This window comes from Tympanuchus pallidicinctus, unplaced genomic scaffold, assembly GCF_026119805.1.
Source record: "Tympanuchus pallidicinctus isolate F22 unplaced genomic scaffold, pur_lepc_1.0 scaffold20, whole genome shotgun sequence".
NCBI classification, from domain to species: Eukaryota; Metazoa; Chordata; class Aves; order Galliformes; family Phasianidae; genus Tympanuchus; species Tympanuchus pallidicinctus.
The window spans coordinates 5,093,886-5,109,956 of NW_026294722.1; the positions used below are offsets into that span (position 1 = coordinate 5,093,886).

At 48.5% G+C, this 16,071-nt stretch overlaps 2 protein-coding genes across 2 annotated transcripts in view; both read right to left on the reverse strand.

Annotated features, from left to right (window-relative positions):
- The window catches only part of COL20A1 (collagen type XX alpha 1 chain), a 50,648-nt gene extending 49,556 nt beyond the window's left edge, over positions 1-1,092 (reverse strand). The window contains exon 1 of the mRNA XM_052684264.1: positions 839-1,092. The gene's annotated coding sequence lies outside the window, so the exon portion shown is untranslated. The remainder of the gene's footprint in view (positions 1-838) is intronic.
- Positions 1,093-1,208: 116 nt separating this feature from the next.
- Positions 1,209-15,340, reverse strand: LOC128081226 (DEP domain-containing mTOR-interacting protein-like). Its single transcript, XM_052684276.1, has 9 exons — positions 15,162-15,340; positions 9,361-9,539; positions 6,904-7,027; positions 5,594-5,772; positions 4,839-5,024; positions 4,330-4,470; positions 4,130-4,200; positions 2,341-2,445; positions 1,209-1,483 (listed from the first exon to the last, which is right to left on the reverse strand). The coding sequence occupies exons 1-9, from the start codon at positions 15,290-15,292 to the stop codon at positions 1,358-1,360; spliced, it is 1,242 nt and encodes a 413-aa protein (XP_052540236.1). The 5' UTR covers positions 15,293-15,340; the 3' UTR covers positions 1,209-1,357.
- Positions 15,341-16,071: the final 731 nt, after the last annotated feature.

The following is a 16,071-nucleotide window of genomic DNA, read 5'->3' on the forward strand; positions in this document are numbered from 1 at the left end:
ATGGCAACAGTGAGCTTCAGGAAATGTGCACTGCTCACTCTCCAGGAAACGGGCACCCTTGGACGTGTTGGAAGGAAGAAAATCAAAGTTTCTAAATATTTTTGCACAATAAACATTTAGTAGTTCACTGAAGATTTTCTTTATCATCCAGTAAAAGCTTTAAAGCGTCGGAATATACAAACCAAAGGGTAACACGAAAAGAAAACACTTAAATCTTGTTAAAGTGAAGCGTCGTGCACCTGGGGAGACAGAACTGGCACTGCCCTGCATTTAAATACCACAAACTGCTGTTGAACTGGAGTTCAACAGCTACTCAGATTTGCAGCAGTTTACTGCAAAGCAAGAAGGTGAGAAACGAAAGAGCACGAATCTCCTATGCTTCATTCGCTTTCTAGGAAATTCAAAGCCAGAAAAATAATGAGACTGTTCCAGTGGTTATGCTTGTGTAGTTCACAAGGCTGTCCGCTTTCACTTAGGGCCTGGAAAGACCCCAGTGGGTTATCAGTGCAAACATCTTGCTTGGACCGTGCTCTAGGAAGCCTGTGCTCCAGCAGTGCTACCCCTCTGCACCAGCATGAGAGAAGCACATCTCTCTGTATACATAAGAAATCAGGCAGCCAGCTGCGCTGCAGTGCCTCACACCACATCTTCCAGGAAAATCAGCACACGTTTCAAGACAAATCAAAGTGACCGGAGGTTCAAAGTGATGAGCAGAGTGCTGTGTGAACTGGAGAGCAATAAACCTCCCCACGTTCTTGTTATTACCTGTATTCAAGCTTACATTCAAAGTAGGCTGCGTATGAGTGTCCCACAAGAAGAGCTACTGTAGAAGTCTTACCTTTCAAGAAACCCAGTTGGGAAGAGTAACCAGCCCAACGAGTAGCAGGGTCCTATGGCTTTATTTACAAGGAAGCATATATATCACAGCTGATGGCACAGCTTGTGGAGCCATCTGGGAAGCTCGTTGAGCTTGTGGTAGACTGCACAGACAGCTCAGGGGGGCTCAGACATGCTCATTTTCTTGGTATCAAACTTCTTGCTGCCCAGCAGCTTGCACCACCTGTCCTGCAGCCTTGGTGGGGTGGCTGGCTTGCTCCAAGACTTGGTTTCATCAAGTACTGAACTCTCCCACCAGCATTAGAAAGGAGTGGTGAGAGCTCAAGGTCAGCTAGAGGTGAAGATTTCAACATCATCAAAATCCGAAACTCTCCCATTAGAACGTGTTTATTTGAAAACATGCTAAAATGCCTGACTAAACATCTCAGAGCGAAAGGTCGAGCTTGGTCCCTGCCCACAGTCCATCCCTACTTTGCAGTGCCCTCCTCCTCCACACGGTGGTGGGATGAGGCTCCTCCGTTCATTCAATGGCTTCCATGATTTCCATGACAAGAGTCCGGGGTCCGGTCATGATGAGGCTGCTGATGGTCTGATAGTCCAGATGCAAAACATACATGCCATTCACTGAGAAAACAAACTGGCACACCTGCAGGGAGAGGAAGGGCTGGTTACATTCAGCTCATGTCTTCAACAGCAGCTTCTGCTCAGGGCTGACTGCAGCCAGAGGCTGTATTGCCAATAACTGCAAAACCCTGCAAAGCCCAAAGCATCACCACTCTGTAAGCTCCACTAATAATCACTGTGCTATAATCACTGTATCATAAAAAAAGAGACCAAAGGGATTTAGACTGAGCTAATGGAGAGAGAAGTTACTCATTTATGAGCAGTGGTTCATTTCACAGATGGAAATGAGGCACAATAATAACATTTAGCAATTTGGTAGCAAATTAGATTAGGTGAGGAGAAACAAACTAGGCTCTGGAGCAAATGAAATGAACTCACACGTCTCCTTCCAACCCTGCCTGAAGCAAGAGTCACACTTTGCCTCTGAAGAACCCCATTATTTCAAATATCCACGTGGCTGCAGGGTTGTGTCAGCTTGTGGAAATTGCTCACTCACTGCTCTTCTTCTTACAAGGTAACTGAAACTCCATTTCTTTCATTCACTCCTAAATCCAGGCTTGCAGCTCTACACACAAAACCCATTCACGCTTAGATGCTGGTTCTTAAGAGATGTTCAAGACCTCCCTTTCTCACACCTGAGCCAGGAATATTGGGCACGACCTGGTGAGCCAAATCAAGGCATCAGTCTGAGGTTATTCTGCTCTCATGCACATGGGGAAAGAGTTCCATGCAGAACCACGTTGTTAAAAGCAGACAAACACAACCAGAGCAGTGACTCCACCTCTGCTGCAGAAGGTGGGATTACCATGGGGGATGTGTTCAGCCTGAAAGGCTCCAGCAGGGGACAAATCCTGCCCCGTGTCACTGCGAGCAGAGTACCTTCATGCCTGCAGCAGCAGCAGGTCCTCCTGGGTCCACAGCCTGGATGTGGCACGGTCTGCCTCCTCGGACCACAAAACCCCAGCCCACAGCATCCCCCACGATCTGCAAGCAGAACAAAAGGACTTAGAACAAAGGAATGGGCTGGATAGAGGGGATGCTGCAATTCCTACTGATGCTCTGCTCGCGATCCTAATTTCCATCTAGCATGGGAGAGAAGACAAAAAGACCTTCACTCTTTGTTTCCAGTTGCATTAGCAATAGTTGTCATTACTTTGTGGCTTTCTCAGTCTGTCAGATAAAATGAGAGCATCCTTGGGCACCAGGAAACTTTCCATATCAGTTAAATACTTCTGCCACCTCCATGCACGACAGCTGGGGACAAACTGCTCTTGCAAATATTGGTTTCAAGGGCAGTCTTTGTTTCTCTTTTTAATCCTGGAGGTTTTTTCATTCACCTGTGCCAGAGTCTCTCACAGTATCCTTGGCAATGACACATCCCTTCTAATTGTCCCATTTCCTCCTCCATGTTCAGCCACGGGTAAAGATTGACTTCATTTTTCCACTCTGCGTTTATGGAAGGTTTTTGAACACGTATCACCTGAAAACAGCACACAGGGGCCTTGGCCCTCCTGGACTGTTCATTTCTCTTATGCCAACACGAAGTTCAGTGCAGGGTGTGCACCAAGAGCTCACCAAGCATTTCCAAAACACAGGGACACTGTGCCTTAATGCAGAATTTACAGGATGGGAGCAGCCACTCCTAACCTTTCCTGTTCTGATCTCAGCTTGTCAAAGCAGTTTGCCTTAACACTGCAGCCATATGATGTGACTAAAGGAGAAAAAGAATTCTCGAAGGACTTTGCACATTAGCCATATAAATAAATAACAGCAAGTGCACAGCGAAGCAGAATGCAATGAGCCATGAAAGGCCCCAGCTGGCAGAGTTGAAGGGCAGGGCAAGAGCGTTCAGGAGGAGAACGAGTGGCACATCTTCATGCATGCCACACCAACCAGCTGCTTTCTTTTCCTCATTCTTTCCCTCCAATTTCTGCAGCCTAGTTAACTTGGGGATCAGATCCAAACCCACCTGAGTCAAACCAGCATAGTGAGAGAGTCAGAAATAGCCAAGCACAAAAGGATCCTCAGGGCAAGAACTGTCCTCTGACATTCACAGCCCCCAGCCCAGGCAGGGCTGTTTTAATGTGATCCTACAGCTCTAGAAATAAAGTGAAAAGCAAAAGCCCCAAACTAAGGGGCTTATTTTATTCATGACAGAAAGCCCATCATAGCAAAGGAAGAGCAGCCCTTGAATGTTCCCCCTTCAATTCTACTCCATCAGAACCTGACAGAGCACATTAATATATCTTCTCTGCAACAGGAAATCAGAAGCTGAATAAAGCACTGCAAAGGTGACATCTCTGTGACACACGGGATGAGTGTCAAAGTCCCAGCTGCCAAAAGACCTGATTGAATCTACAGTTTGTGTGGAGCTGGCGATACAAAAATTGTATTTCTCCTGTCCAGGAAACATTTTCTTTCCTGGATATCCCTCTGATATATATTAAATTAAAGCAGAGGCCACAGCGGTCACTGCCGCTTTCAGCAACAAGGACATGCGAAGACATCGACCCACTGAGACACACCATGAAGGAGCTGGGATGAGGTGACATGCAATCAAAGTTTCAATGCTGAGAGGTCAAAGCAGCAAAATGTGATCAAAGCAGAAAGTGATCAAAGAGAGCTCGGTGCCATCAGAGCAGTGACACCATTCATGATGGTCACTTACAGTTAGCGTCTTCTTGACGTAGGGAGCCCCAGGGGACAGGAGCTCTTCATTGGTGACGGGTCTCTTTAACACTAGGGCAGAAGGTGACAGATCTGATCAGAATTGAGGGTTTCATACACTAAAGCACATAATAAGGCAGCTCATGCCCAAGGGAACAGATATGTCCTGTGTAGCAAAAAGGACAGTGCTGGAGCCCAGACCTGATTTGGGGTTGCACTCAGCCACAGGAGGGAAAACCAGAGTGGGAGTAATGCTGAAGTAGGGGTTGGAGTTTCCAGCGAGGGAAGTGATGCTGCTCCTCCGAACTGCTGAGACAACTTTGATCTCCTTATTGGGCTGGACTGCAAAAGTCAGAAGTAACAGTTACCCAGGGAAGGAACAGATCAGTTTAGTAAACTTCCCACAGCAGCCTGACCCACATCTGAAGGATGTGCATGCACCAAATACAGCATTTGAGTTTCGGCAGAATAAAACTAGCCTTACAGAAGGACCAAGAGCCGAGCTGATGAGTTGTTTTTCCTGGAATGGGGAACTGTGATAGAGACTGCCACTGCACCGTGACATCCACCAGCACGCAGGACATGTGGCTACTTCATAAGAAGTCTGGAGGAGCACCCTATGGTGTATGCTGGAGCTACACCTCAGCCCTGAGATGCTCTGGCAGCATAAGCCTCGGTTTCACACCCTTCAAATATGCAGAGATAGTTACCAGAGAGAAAGCTGGTGTTGCCTGGCTCTGGGTTGAGCTTGCGGAGGCAGAAGGGGCTGTCGGGGCTCTCAGACAGAGCACGGGAGGAATTCTCACTGAGCAGCTCGGTGAGACGTCGCCGCCGTCGGAAGTTGATCCAGAACTGGTAGAGAATGTCAGAGTCCAGGAAGTGCTGCCTGTTGGAGACTGGAGAGGACAAGAGAGGAAGGAGAGGCTGAGGGAGCGTGAAAGATGTGTAGCAAACATACCAAGCTATCTGGATGAATTGCTTTTAATGCTTCTGCATTATATTTTAGGGTTTTTTTTCTGACTGTTGGAGAATGCTTTGTGCAAAGAAGGAAGAGCAGCAGGGCCACCTCTCCAGGACATGCCATCCCATCAGTACATCACCAAGCTCCAGGAGGTCAGAGGGCTCCCTGCCTCACAGATGGAAAGCTGAAGCCCTGTAGGTGGGTGTGACCTGCAGCCCAGCTGAGCTCTGCAACCTCACAACCAGCTCTGGAAACTCAGGGTGAGGCTCAGCCCTGCAGCCCAGGTCTTTGAAGGACCGCAGAGCGACAGCTCAAATTGCAGCTCAAAGCCTCTGTGGGCAGTGGATTGCTCTGGCTTCAAAGGTCACCGACTCCAAACATAGCACTAAAAGGCCCCGTTGCTATCTCTAAGTGGGCACTTGACCAGCACTTGTTGCATGCCATGAATGGGGATTTGTTCTTGGCATGACAGCTATGCTCATCGCTCGCTTCCCTTCCTCTCACCGTGCTGAATGATCCCGTGCTCCAGCAGTGCCTGGCCCAGCTCCACCGCTTCCCTCCGGCTCTCTGCTTCTCCCTCCTGCACCAGCCACTCCACCATCTCGCAGCCCAGGAACGCCCGCTGGTACTTCACCGAGTTCTCCTCCCTCACCTTCAGGATGGAGCCCTCCACGCTCACCAGCCTGGCAGAGGTGGGACAAGCGCCCGTGATGCCACGCAGCCCGAAGCAAGGATGAGAAGAGTGGGCAAAGCCAAATCATCGCTGCCTGCGAGCGGTGGGAAGGGAGGGCGAAAGGCACAGCTGCATTTACAGGTTTGTAAATCTTCATCCCAGCAGCGGGAGCAGATGCAGAGGAATCAGCTCGGCTGCAACCTCAGCTAAAGGCTACAGTGGAAAGCTAAGCAAGCAACCGAATGCGTGCCCAAATAACAGCTGGTCCAGATGGATGGGGAAGGTGCGTTGTGGTAAGCCCATGTTCATTCTGTGGCGTGGCGGAGCTGAACGCAGTGCCTCCACGAGAGGGTGCAGCAGCCTCAGCTGTAAGAATCTCGATGCTCTCCCATCCAGTGCTGAGCAAAAGCGAAGTGAAAGCAATGCAGAGGGCACGGGGAAGTAGAAATCATGCCTGTATGAAGGACAGAAATCACAGCTGTCCAAAGGACATCCCTGAGCATCCCCAGAGGTGTTCAAAGCCACGATGGATGAGGCCCTGGGCAGCTTGATCTGGTGCCTGATTTGGTGGCTGGCCCACAGCATAGGGTTGGAACTGGATGATCTTTGGGGTCCCTTTCAGCCCAGCCATTCTATGGCTCAGGATCACAGAGCAGAAAGGCCCTGCTGGCCCTGTACCTGCTGGTTGTGCTGGGACACAAGTCCTAACAGGCTGATGTGTGTGATTGATGATCCCAATCACACTGCTGCTCTATCAGGGAAGAAAAACCTCTGAGGATGTTAAATTGGTTCCCAAAGTTTTTGGGCCAATCAGCTTCTCACTGTTGTAGAGTGGAGAGACAGGACACCACATCCATCAGCACTTGTTAGCTGACACTGTGCTTGTGGGGTAACTTTGAGTTAGGAAGCTTGCTGGGTGTCTGTGGGAGTGCTCCACTGATGGGCTTGGAAGGGGAGCAGGTATGGAGAAGGTGCATCAAAGCACGCATTAGTTCAGAGCTCAGCTCCTCTCCAAGAAAGAGTATTTCCCAGGGTTGCAGCATACAGAACAGAAAGAGACGAGTTTGCTGTGGTTCCAGCCATGAAGCAGCACAGCAAGCACAGCTGGCAGACCCGAGGCCTTGGGAAGGGACTCACGCACTTCTCGTAAAGGCTCTGTCCTCGCATGAACACCTTCACATCCTTGCTGAGGGGGAAGGTCCCATCGTCCTTGCGGAAGCGGTACAGCAGCTTGGCATCCTTGTAGTCCGAGTGCTCATCACAAACTGGAAGGAGGAGAGAAGGAGGTCAGTGTATGCAGGACAGACAGAAGCACTGCACACAGGCTCAGCAGTGCGTTGTCCTTACGTTCTGCTATGGGAAACGTGCTGCGTCCCTCTCTATTCCTCTTGGACCGTGCTGCTGAGCCAGCATCTGAGCCTTCCGTCCCCAAATCAGACCTGCGCAGCTTCTGGGAGAGGTCAGCCCTATGGGAAAGCCCTTGGGACGGACTGACTTCAAGTTTACACTCTGACCCGGTCGCTAAATTGCTTCATTAGAATGGGAATTTTGCCATGTGTAAGCAGACTTGGAGGAGAGGGAAAACAACCTGGCATCACTGCCTCCAAAACTCCACCAAATCATCTCCATCCCTGCCAAAAATACTTGTGAATTACAATGTGTAATGACATAATGAGAAACTTTTCCCTACCATTATGTGCCAATTCACTTGTATGGCAAGCAGACCTCAAGAGTTTTTCCTGCAGCTAGGTGCATACAACTGGGATAAAACCCCAGCTTGATATTTACCTTGGAGATGAGAGTGGTCTATAAAAGCATGGTTATTAAATGCCTGCAACATTCAGCAGGAAAATACTGGGGATGCTGTTTTGAGATAAACTTGGCTGGAAGAGACGATTGTACAACAACTTGACTGAAATGAAATGAAAATAAAATGAAACATTATGGTCCAGTTTTCAAATAAGTCAGCCTTGCAAATATGATTTGAATAAAATTCAAAAGATAGATTTCTTTTTTAGAACTTTACCATTTGTTCTTGTGAGTAATGTTTCATTCTCCTTTTGGTGACAAACTCAAGGCTAAAACCCATCAGAACATCTTCAGTTCAGAACTTCTCCTGAACAGTTGTGCTGGTGGGAAACCAGGGCACCAAAGCCTGAGACTCACTAGGCAGAAGGCAGGGTGAGGTGGTTGTTTTAGAAGAGAAAGCTTGGATCCCCTTAACTGAAAGGAGCAGTGATTCGGATAGCATGGGGTGATAGTTGGGAAATAAGCACACAGCCTTGACAGACAGCACCCATAAGAATCATACAGAATCCTAGTTAAAAAAGCCTGGGTTAAAAAAGACCACAATGCTCATCTCATTTCAACCCCCTGCTATGTGCAGGGTCACCATCCACCAGACCAGGCTGCCCAGAGCCACATCCAGCCTGGCCTTGAATGCCTGCAGGGATGGAGCAGCCACAACCTCCTTCAGCAACCTGTTCCAGTGCGTCACCACCTTCTGAGTGAAAACATTTTGCTACATGGAGACCAATTTCAATGCATTTCCAGCATGTAGTTGAGCAGCAGCTCGAAGCATATCAGCCTTTTAAAGGCAGCACAGAGCATCTGCATGGAATAGTTATGGTCTTTCTCAATACCAGTGGAGAGGAGGGCAAACAGCATAGGCAGCCAACTGCAAGGCATTCAGCAGACAGTCCCATTTCCATAGGACCAACAACAACTAATGGTCCCACAGCAAGCTGGAAAACCTGCTTGTGTGTTCTGCAGGAGCAGGAGGGACATGCCCATGATAAGCAATCAAACCAGCTCTGGCAGCCACGTCTGCACAGGTTTAGCCAACTAATGGGCTTATTGGAAATTGTTGGCTGGAGAGATGGAAAAATAATCAGTCTGAAGTGTTAATGGTTAACAGAGAAGTCATTGCTATGCTTTTGTGGTAAATCACAGCAGCAGAGCTGATTTTGAGTCAGGGCAGCTTAATGCAAAGGGCATGAAACCCAGCAAGGAGCAGATGGCAACAGAGTGCACTGCAATGATTGGAGGAGGCTTATGCTGATCTCTGCAGAAGAGAGGGCAGAATTCTGTGACTGTCACCTGCTTCTGTCTCCTTGGCTCCAACCAGATGGCCACCATGTCCCAAAGACCTGGGTTCAGGTTTGCAAGAGATAGCAGCCAAGGGTGGCAGCTCAGCCCCCAAAACTGCCCACCAAGGGCAATGTAAAAACCCTGTTTTATTCTTTTGGTAACAAAAGAAAAACCTAAAAATCAAAACCAAAACCATTTTGGCCTAAAGCCCTAAGATCTCTTTGGAAAACCTTGTTTAAGATATATCTGAAGAAATCTTCACTGCAACGGAAAGCATTTTCATTAAAGCACCTCAGCCCTTGCTTGTCCAAGCAGAAGATGCACTGCCAAAGGCAGGGGCAGGGCAGAGGAAAGCAGCCCCAGCTGTGGCTGAACATCTGTGCATCTTCCCGAGTGCTTGGCTGAAGGCTGAACATAGAGCCCAGCTGCAAGGCTGTGCCTCTGCTAGGCACAAGCAGTGACTAGACCAGCAGTCATCTCCTGAGGATGCACTGAGAATGCCACACACCATGGTGGATGATGTAATGGTCCATCAGCTTCTGCATCAGGCGGATGCCCGTCTCTCGATCTGGGGCTTCCTTGTGGTCAATCAACCAGTCCGTGAGCTCCTTCGCCACGAAGCAGTTGGGGTAAGTTCGGAGGTGGAAACGCCTGTCCTTAATGAGCTTTCCATCATGCAGGCGAAGCCTGGAGAGAGAAATGGGCACAGAGCAGAGCTGGCTTGGCATGGACATCTCAATTCAATAGCCCAGCCCAGCCTGAAGAATCTACCGATGGGTTGGGACTCCTGGAAAGCACCCAGTGATTTAAAAATTATGTGTAACTTCTTCACTTTTACAAACTGCATCAATCCATCCCCAGGATCCTCTTTTCAGCATCTCCTGTTCTCCCTCTGCCATTTTGTGCACTTTGTAATTGTCTGAACCGGACTCACTTTGAGCCATGCATGACTTTGTGCTTGAAATAAGCCTCTAAAATCAGCTAACCAAAGGGCCAAAGTACAGGAAATAATAATTGTACACGTTTCTGTCATCTTGCATGGCTCTGTGCCTAATTTTCCTCCCCATGTCTATGGAAGCAGGAACATCACTGCCTCCAGGACAAGGACTGGATGAGAGCACTTGTCCTTCCAACAAGGACAAATGCCAGGCAGATCTGTGCTCTCCTGTGTTCCTGTACACACTCACCCACAGCACACGTGAGCACACTGATCCAAATCACACACACATTAGTTCTAGCTCACCCAGACACAGCACTGCCTTCAGTCCATCAGCAGTCCTGGCATTTTCTGGTTCAAACTGGGACAGACTGGGGCAGAGTTGGGCAGAACTACAAGTGTCCTGTCCTGAGCACCCTGATGTTATGGCTCGTCTGTAGCTCTGATGGAAAGATACATAAGAAGGAAGGCTGCTCAGGTGGGCACGGCTTTGGCTTTTCAAAGGACTTTTACAGCCAATGAAGCCACAGAGCACAGAGAACTTTTGTGTCCTGGCCAAAGCCAATGCAGCCTACAAACTCCTGCCCTGTAGTCTTTGCTGTTCCCAGAACACCAACCCTGGAAAGTGCCCAGTGCATACAGCAGACTCAGAGAGATGTTTAATTAATATCTGCTCTGTAACTCCAGGACATTTCTGCTTTCCAGTTATTCATTTCAGCTCTCAGTTTTGCCTCTGACTGGTTTATTTTACAAAGGCATTAATCACAGCAGCATTTCTTTAATTCTTCAACTCCTTTTGTTCTTTTTGAAGAAGTTCTGTGTACAGCACAGCATACGTGGTGCAGCCTGTTGGACAGTAGCTTTAGGTACCATACAAGAAGCAATAAACTCACTGACATCTATTGGATAATAATGGATTATCCTCCAATATAAGGATTAATTAGGGTCTCAAAAGTGTTAAGATAAAACCTCTGTTGAATGAAAACAGTGATGGCTAAGCTAAGTGATGGCTGCAATTAGTGCTTGAGATACTTCAGGCCAAGTTCTTAGCAGTATAGGTCCAGACCTTTCTGGTAACCCCCAGAGAAACACAGCAGGATGTGACAAAGCAGAGACACAAAGAAAGCAATGCAAATGGTGAAACCCAGCGTGCCACGCAGAGCCAGCTCCTGATTCCGCCTTGACTGGCCTCCTTCAAACACTGAGCTCTGCGTCAGCATCTTACTCTCCTTACCAGGAAGATTCATTCCCACAAGTAACCAACACATATTCTGCATATTGATTTTACCTGAAGAGAACAGCTTACCCTACTGCAGACAGTTGCCTGCTATTTTTACAGTTTTGAGCTCTTTTTCCTTCCATTATTTTACTGTGCACCCTCCAATGCAATCACACCTGGACAGCTGCCACTGCAAGCAGAGAGGCTCCTTCTCCCCACCCAGACAGCATCCCCCAGTGCCAGAAGTGATGAGCAGGCCTTTCTGATGTATTTTATTTCCCTAGAAACCAACAAGTGGGATGTCACTCTAAGGAATGTTTGTTGAAGATAGGAACTGTTTAAGCAAGAGCCATCCATTACTGTTAAGAGTTTGTAGAAGTCTAGAAGGACCACATGTGTATATATTTATACACACGCACACATCTTGACACTTAATGACACAGACCATAATCACACGAGGAAGTCTAACGCAATCTATCACCATGCTGGGACAATGAAGCCAGTGAAATGATAATTGTTTCATAACCAAACTTCAAAATAAAAAAAAAATGTTAAGGAACAGCATGTAATGCAATATTACGACTCTTCTACATGCCAAAACCTTTCCCATGTACCTATTGCTAATTCAAAAAGACAAAAAAATGAAATAAAATGCTTGCTGGAACATGACAATCAGCTGTTGTGAAACACTCCTAGTCTGGCACACCCGCTGTCTGCTAGCACATGCTCTTGCTTTGGATGGGCAGCACTGGGGAACCAACTTGTTTCTTTGTCAAGGTCACTAACAAGACATCTTTATTCATCTCATTCATCCTGCTTAACCTTGCTGAAAGCCAACAGCTTCCTCTCGTTGGAAAAGGAGCTGGGTTTCCTGCATGGCAGCTGGACAGCTGAACCTTGGAGCCTCCCATAATGATAGAGCTCTCAAGGATGTGAACACAAGGCTGCATTCCCACAGCGATTAAATACAAATGAATGACCCTGAAGGCACATCATCCAAATGATGTTTTCCTATCTTTAGAGGAAGATGAAAAATCATAAAGCTGAGTGCTCAGTAAATGGAAGAAACAGTCACAAAAGCACCCCTGCTAAATAGCTGCTGGAGATGAACACTGATGCAAAACAACTGCTGCAAAACTCAGCTTGCTGCTCTCCCATGTCTACAAGAGCACAAAGGCTTTAGGAAGGGGAGAGTCCTGGATGCACAAGGCAGCCCACCCAAAGCAATGCAAAATGCAGTCTTATTTTCCCTTTTCTATTTAAAAGCACAAACAGAAAACAGGACTTAAATCTCAGAAAGCAGTTCCAGCAAGAACAGCTGTACATTCCAGCCTTCTCTTTCACCGGTGCTAAACAATGGAGCAGTAGGATTCCTAAGATCATTCTGATCATGTAGTGTGATCTGAACATCAGCCCAGAGAAGTACCCCAGGGACCACCACATCAGGTACTCACAGTTCCAAACAGAGGTACAAACCAGGACCCATTCAGCCCTGCACCTCAAAGCGAGCCCAATGCATCAAAATCTTCACACTCTGCTGAACAGCCTTGCAATCTGAGCATCCAAATAAAAGCACTCACCTGGACGGCACCTGAAAGCACTGTTCTGTTCTTTGTAGGAAAAAACTTTCCTTCTCTCCCTTCCTTTTGCCCAGGACATGAACTTACGGAGAAGATTTCCTTTCTCAGAGTGATTAATGCAGCTTAGCAGAGTTAGTGGCGAACATCTGGTTCACCTGACAGTAATGAATCCCCAAACTGCACCCAAGGACCTGCCTGTACTTGAGAAACCCAGGTTACAGAGGAGGGTGAATTCAAAGAGCAGCGGCTGCTCCAGAGCACTTCTGTGCAGATCAGCCATTTGTTGCAATTACTGGGGCTTCTCTTACAGAATGCCACCCAGGAACACTCACCACTCAGTAAAACTGAGGTGACTTTCACGCCAGATTTTACAACTGAAACACAAAGACTGACAGCAGAATGTGCAAGGAATGCCTGACACAGCAGCCCTGCAAACACAGCAGTGACTGAAATGGAAATTAATACTTCCATCTTTCTGGGGAGAGGCTCGAGACCCAAACTCCTCTCCCCCTGATTTCTTTGGGATGTGTTTGTTCCCTGCCACCCCCAAGAAGCATTTCCTCACCCCTCACTTGCGCAGCTATTTCTGGCTAGGAAATGAGTCCTGACACTGAACAGACTTCATGCTGCAGCCAAAACAAACTGAGAGGGATTTGCAAACTTGCTAGCAAGCCAAAGAACCATAAAGACAGAGCAAAGGTTTGTTTGGCTGGATACAATAGCGAGGAGGCAGGGCAGGAAGCAGAGAACAGGGAAAACAAATGGTTGAGATTTTCTGTAGATGCAAGAGCTGATCAAGGCATATTGAGTGTGAGTGGGAGAAGGCTACAAGGCTGTCTTACACAGCACCTTGATTCCTTCTCCTTGGGCAAGCAAAGAAGCACAGTGCATTTAGTTCTGCTCAGTCCTTCCCTCAGACAATGTCATCCAGGTCCCTGCCTCAGTTTCCCCATCACTACTGACCCAACTGATCTTAGGAAGATTCACATCACTGCTTCCACTCTAACTGCCAGGCTGAAGAGTCCCCCAAGGACAGGCAAAGGACTCAAGCACTCAGTGCAGTGCTCACCCATCCCTCATTCCCCTTTCAGTTAGCCAAGCTTGGCAGAACCCAGCCCTCCACCTTCCTCCCCAGCAGCAATTTGCAGCCTTTCTGTGCAGGGAATAAGCTCCCACCCCAGCCCAAAGCAGAAGGATGCAGTTGCTTCATGCCATACCATGAGCAAACAATTGCATGCTTCCATCCCTGAGCACTCCAGGACTTTTTACTGACATTTTACCTATCACCTGCAAAAGGCCACCTGCTTCTCTCTAACATGGAGTAGGAGTGCTTGGAGAGAGCAGCTCTGGGGCATGAAACAGCTGAGGCCGCCCAGCTCTGCTCCTCACAGCACTGTGTTTGCAAAACAGTGTTTGCCAGCACTGTGCTCCTGGGTGCAACGGCCCCAGCTCTTCACTGAAGGCCACAACGTTGCCCTTGCTTGCTCACTCTTTGCAATTTTAACAGACAGCTCAGTTATTTTACTTTCTCTCTGCATACCTACCCCCCTTTTTTTGGCTATAGAACCCATTTTAACCCTCAGTCACCCTGGATGAGTACAGAATTGAAAATACAAATGCGAATGCACTTGCCCTGCTCACAGCACGGAAAAAGCCACAACTTTGTGTCTCTTGCACTGAGTTATTGAAACAAAGCAATACCCAGCCTTAGATCTGATGCTGCTCCTCCCTGTAAGAAAGTTAAGCTCAATGTTTAAGCCTCATTTGCAATGTGAATTGTGAATGGTGTGAAGGTTTGATGCAGCCCATCCCTGGCACCAGCTCTTTCCCGTTTACTATCAAACAAACAAACAAACCAGATTTAATTTCTGGAGCCAGGAAAGCAACAATTTAGAAAGACAGCGGAGATGGAGCTGACCTTGATGGCGCTATTAAATTCCAACCACCTTGGCCATGGGCTGTGTATTCAATATGCAGTTCTAGTATTTAGCTGGAAATTATCAGTCCTTTATGGTGCAGATAAATAAAGCTGAGGTTGATGTGCCTCACTGAGGCTGGACAACATAATGACACAGAACTAACTTTGGGAATCTGGTGCTAGCAAACATGGGCTCTTTATGTTACTCAAGGATGTATTTTCTAGTTATGTGTTTCATAACAGAACAGAATGGCTCGAGACACAAACAAGCAAACTGCTCAAGAGCTGGAAAAGCCTTCAGGCACACACTTGAGAGCAGTTCTGGTATTGTGACCCCATCCACACAAGGAACACATTCTCAGCCACACCGGTTTTGTTGCACAGCAGGGTGCGTTTCTGCCTTCCTAAGAAGAAAGCTTAGAAGTAGTTTGAGAACCAGGGCCATAAAACAGCAGAAGTGCCCAAAGGTAGCTTTCAAAACAAAAACCCTTTGTGTTGTGTTGCCCTGCTTCAGGCATGTGGCGTCCAAGGGACAACTCTGCAGGGCTGTCCCCATCCCTGCTTCAGGCTCTGGGTTCGGGGCACCTTGGGGAAGTTCTTGCTCAAGGACCAAGCTTTGAAGCCGTGTTAGCGCAGAGCCCAGGCTCAGCCCTACCTCAGCTGCTCTCCGGCGATCATCACCTCCGCTCGGTAGTGCTGCTCCGTCGCTCTCTTCTTCAGCGCTCCGCTCAGAGGCTCCATGCCGGGCTGCGGGCGGTTGCGGGCCGGGGGCACCGCGCAGCCCATGTGGTGCGGGTTAAGGGGAGGTGGGGGGGGGGTTGTGCCCGCGGTGCGGCGGCCGGGATGGATGCGGGGAGGATGCCGGGTCCCGTTCCCCGCCCCTCCGAAGCCGGAGGAGGAGCGTTGCAGCAATCCGGTTTGCCGCTGCCCCGCGGTGCGGCTGGCACGGAGCTCTGCCGGCTGCGCGCTTCGGTTTGCGGCAGGACGGACAAAGCCGAGCAACGGCAGCAGTCCTTTCTTTGAGCTGCACCTTTCCTTTATTTGGTTCCAGATGGAGCATTCCCCAGCATAACTCACACCACGCGCCGAGATCTGGCTCCCAGCCCCTTACCTGGGTTTTTCCTTCTCACCTTCTGGAAAACAGGCTACGAGCAGCTTGGCTCCTTCTTTGTAGCAATCATCATAGGGGTTTGGTGGGAGAGCTGAACCCAGGTCTGAGGCTCTGAGCACAAGAAGGATGCATTGCTGCTGGAGTGGGGCCGGAGGAAGGCACAGGGATGCTCAGAGGGCTGCAGCAGCTCTGCTGTGAAGGCAAGCCAAGAGCTGGGGGTGTTCAGCCAGGAGGAGGCTCCAGGAAGACTTCATTGTGACCTTTCAGTATTCAAAAGGAGCTTAGAAGAAGGAGGAGAGTGACTTTTGACATGGGCAGATAGTGATAAAGCAAGGTGGAATGGCTGAGAAGTCTTTAAGGTCCCTTCCAACCCAACCATTCTGTGATTCTATGAATAGAAGAGCTGGCACTGACCAATCTGGGACTGTACCAAGGCCAAGCTGTTTGTCTGTGT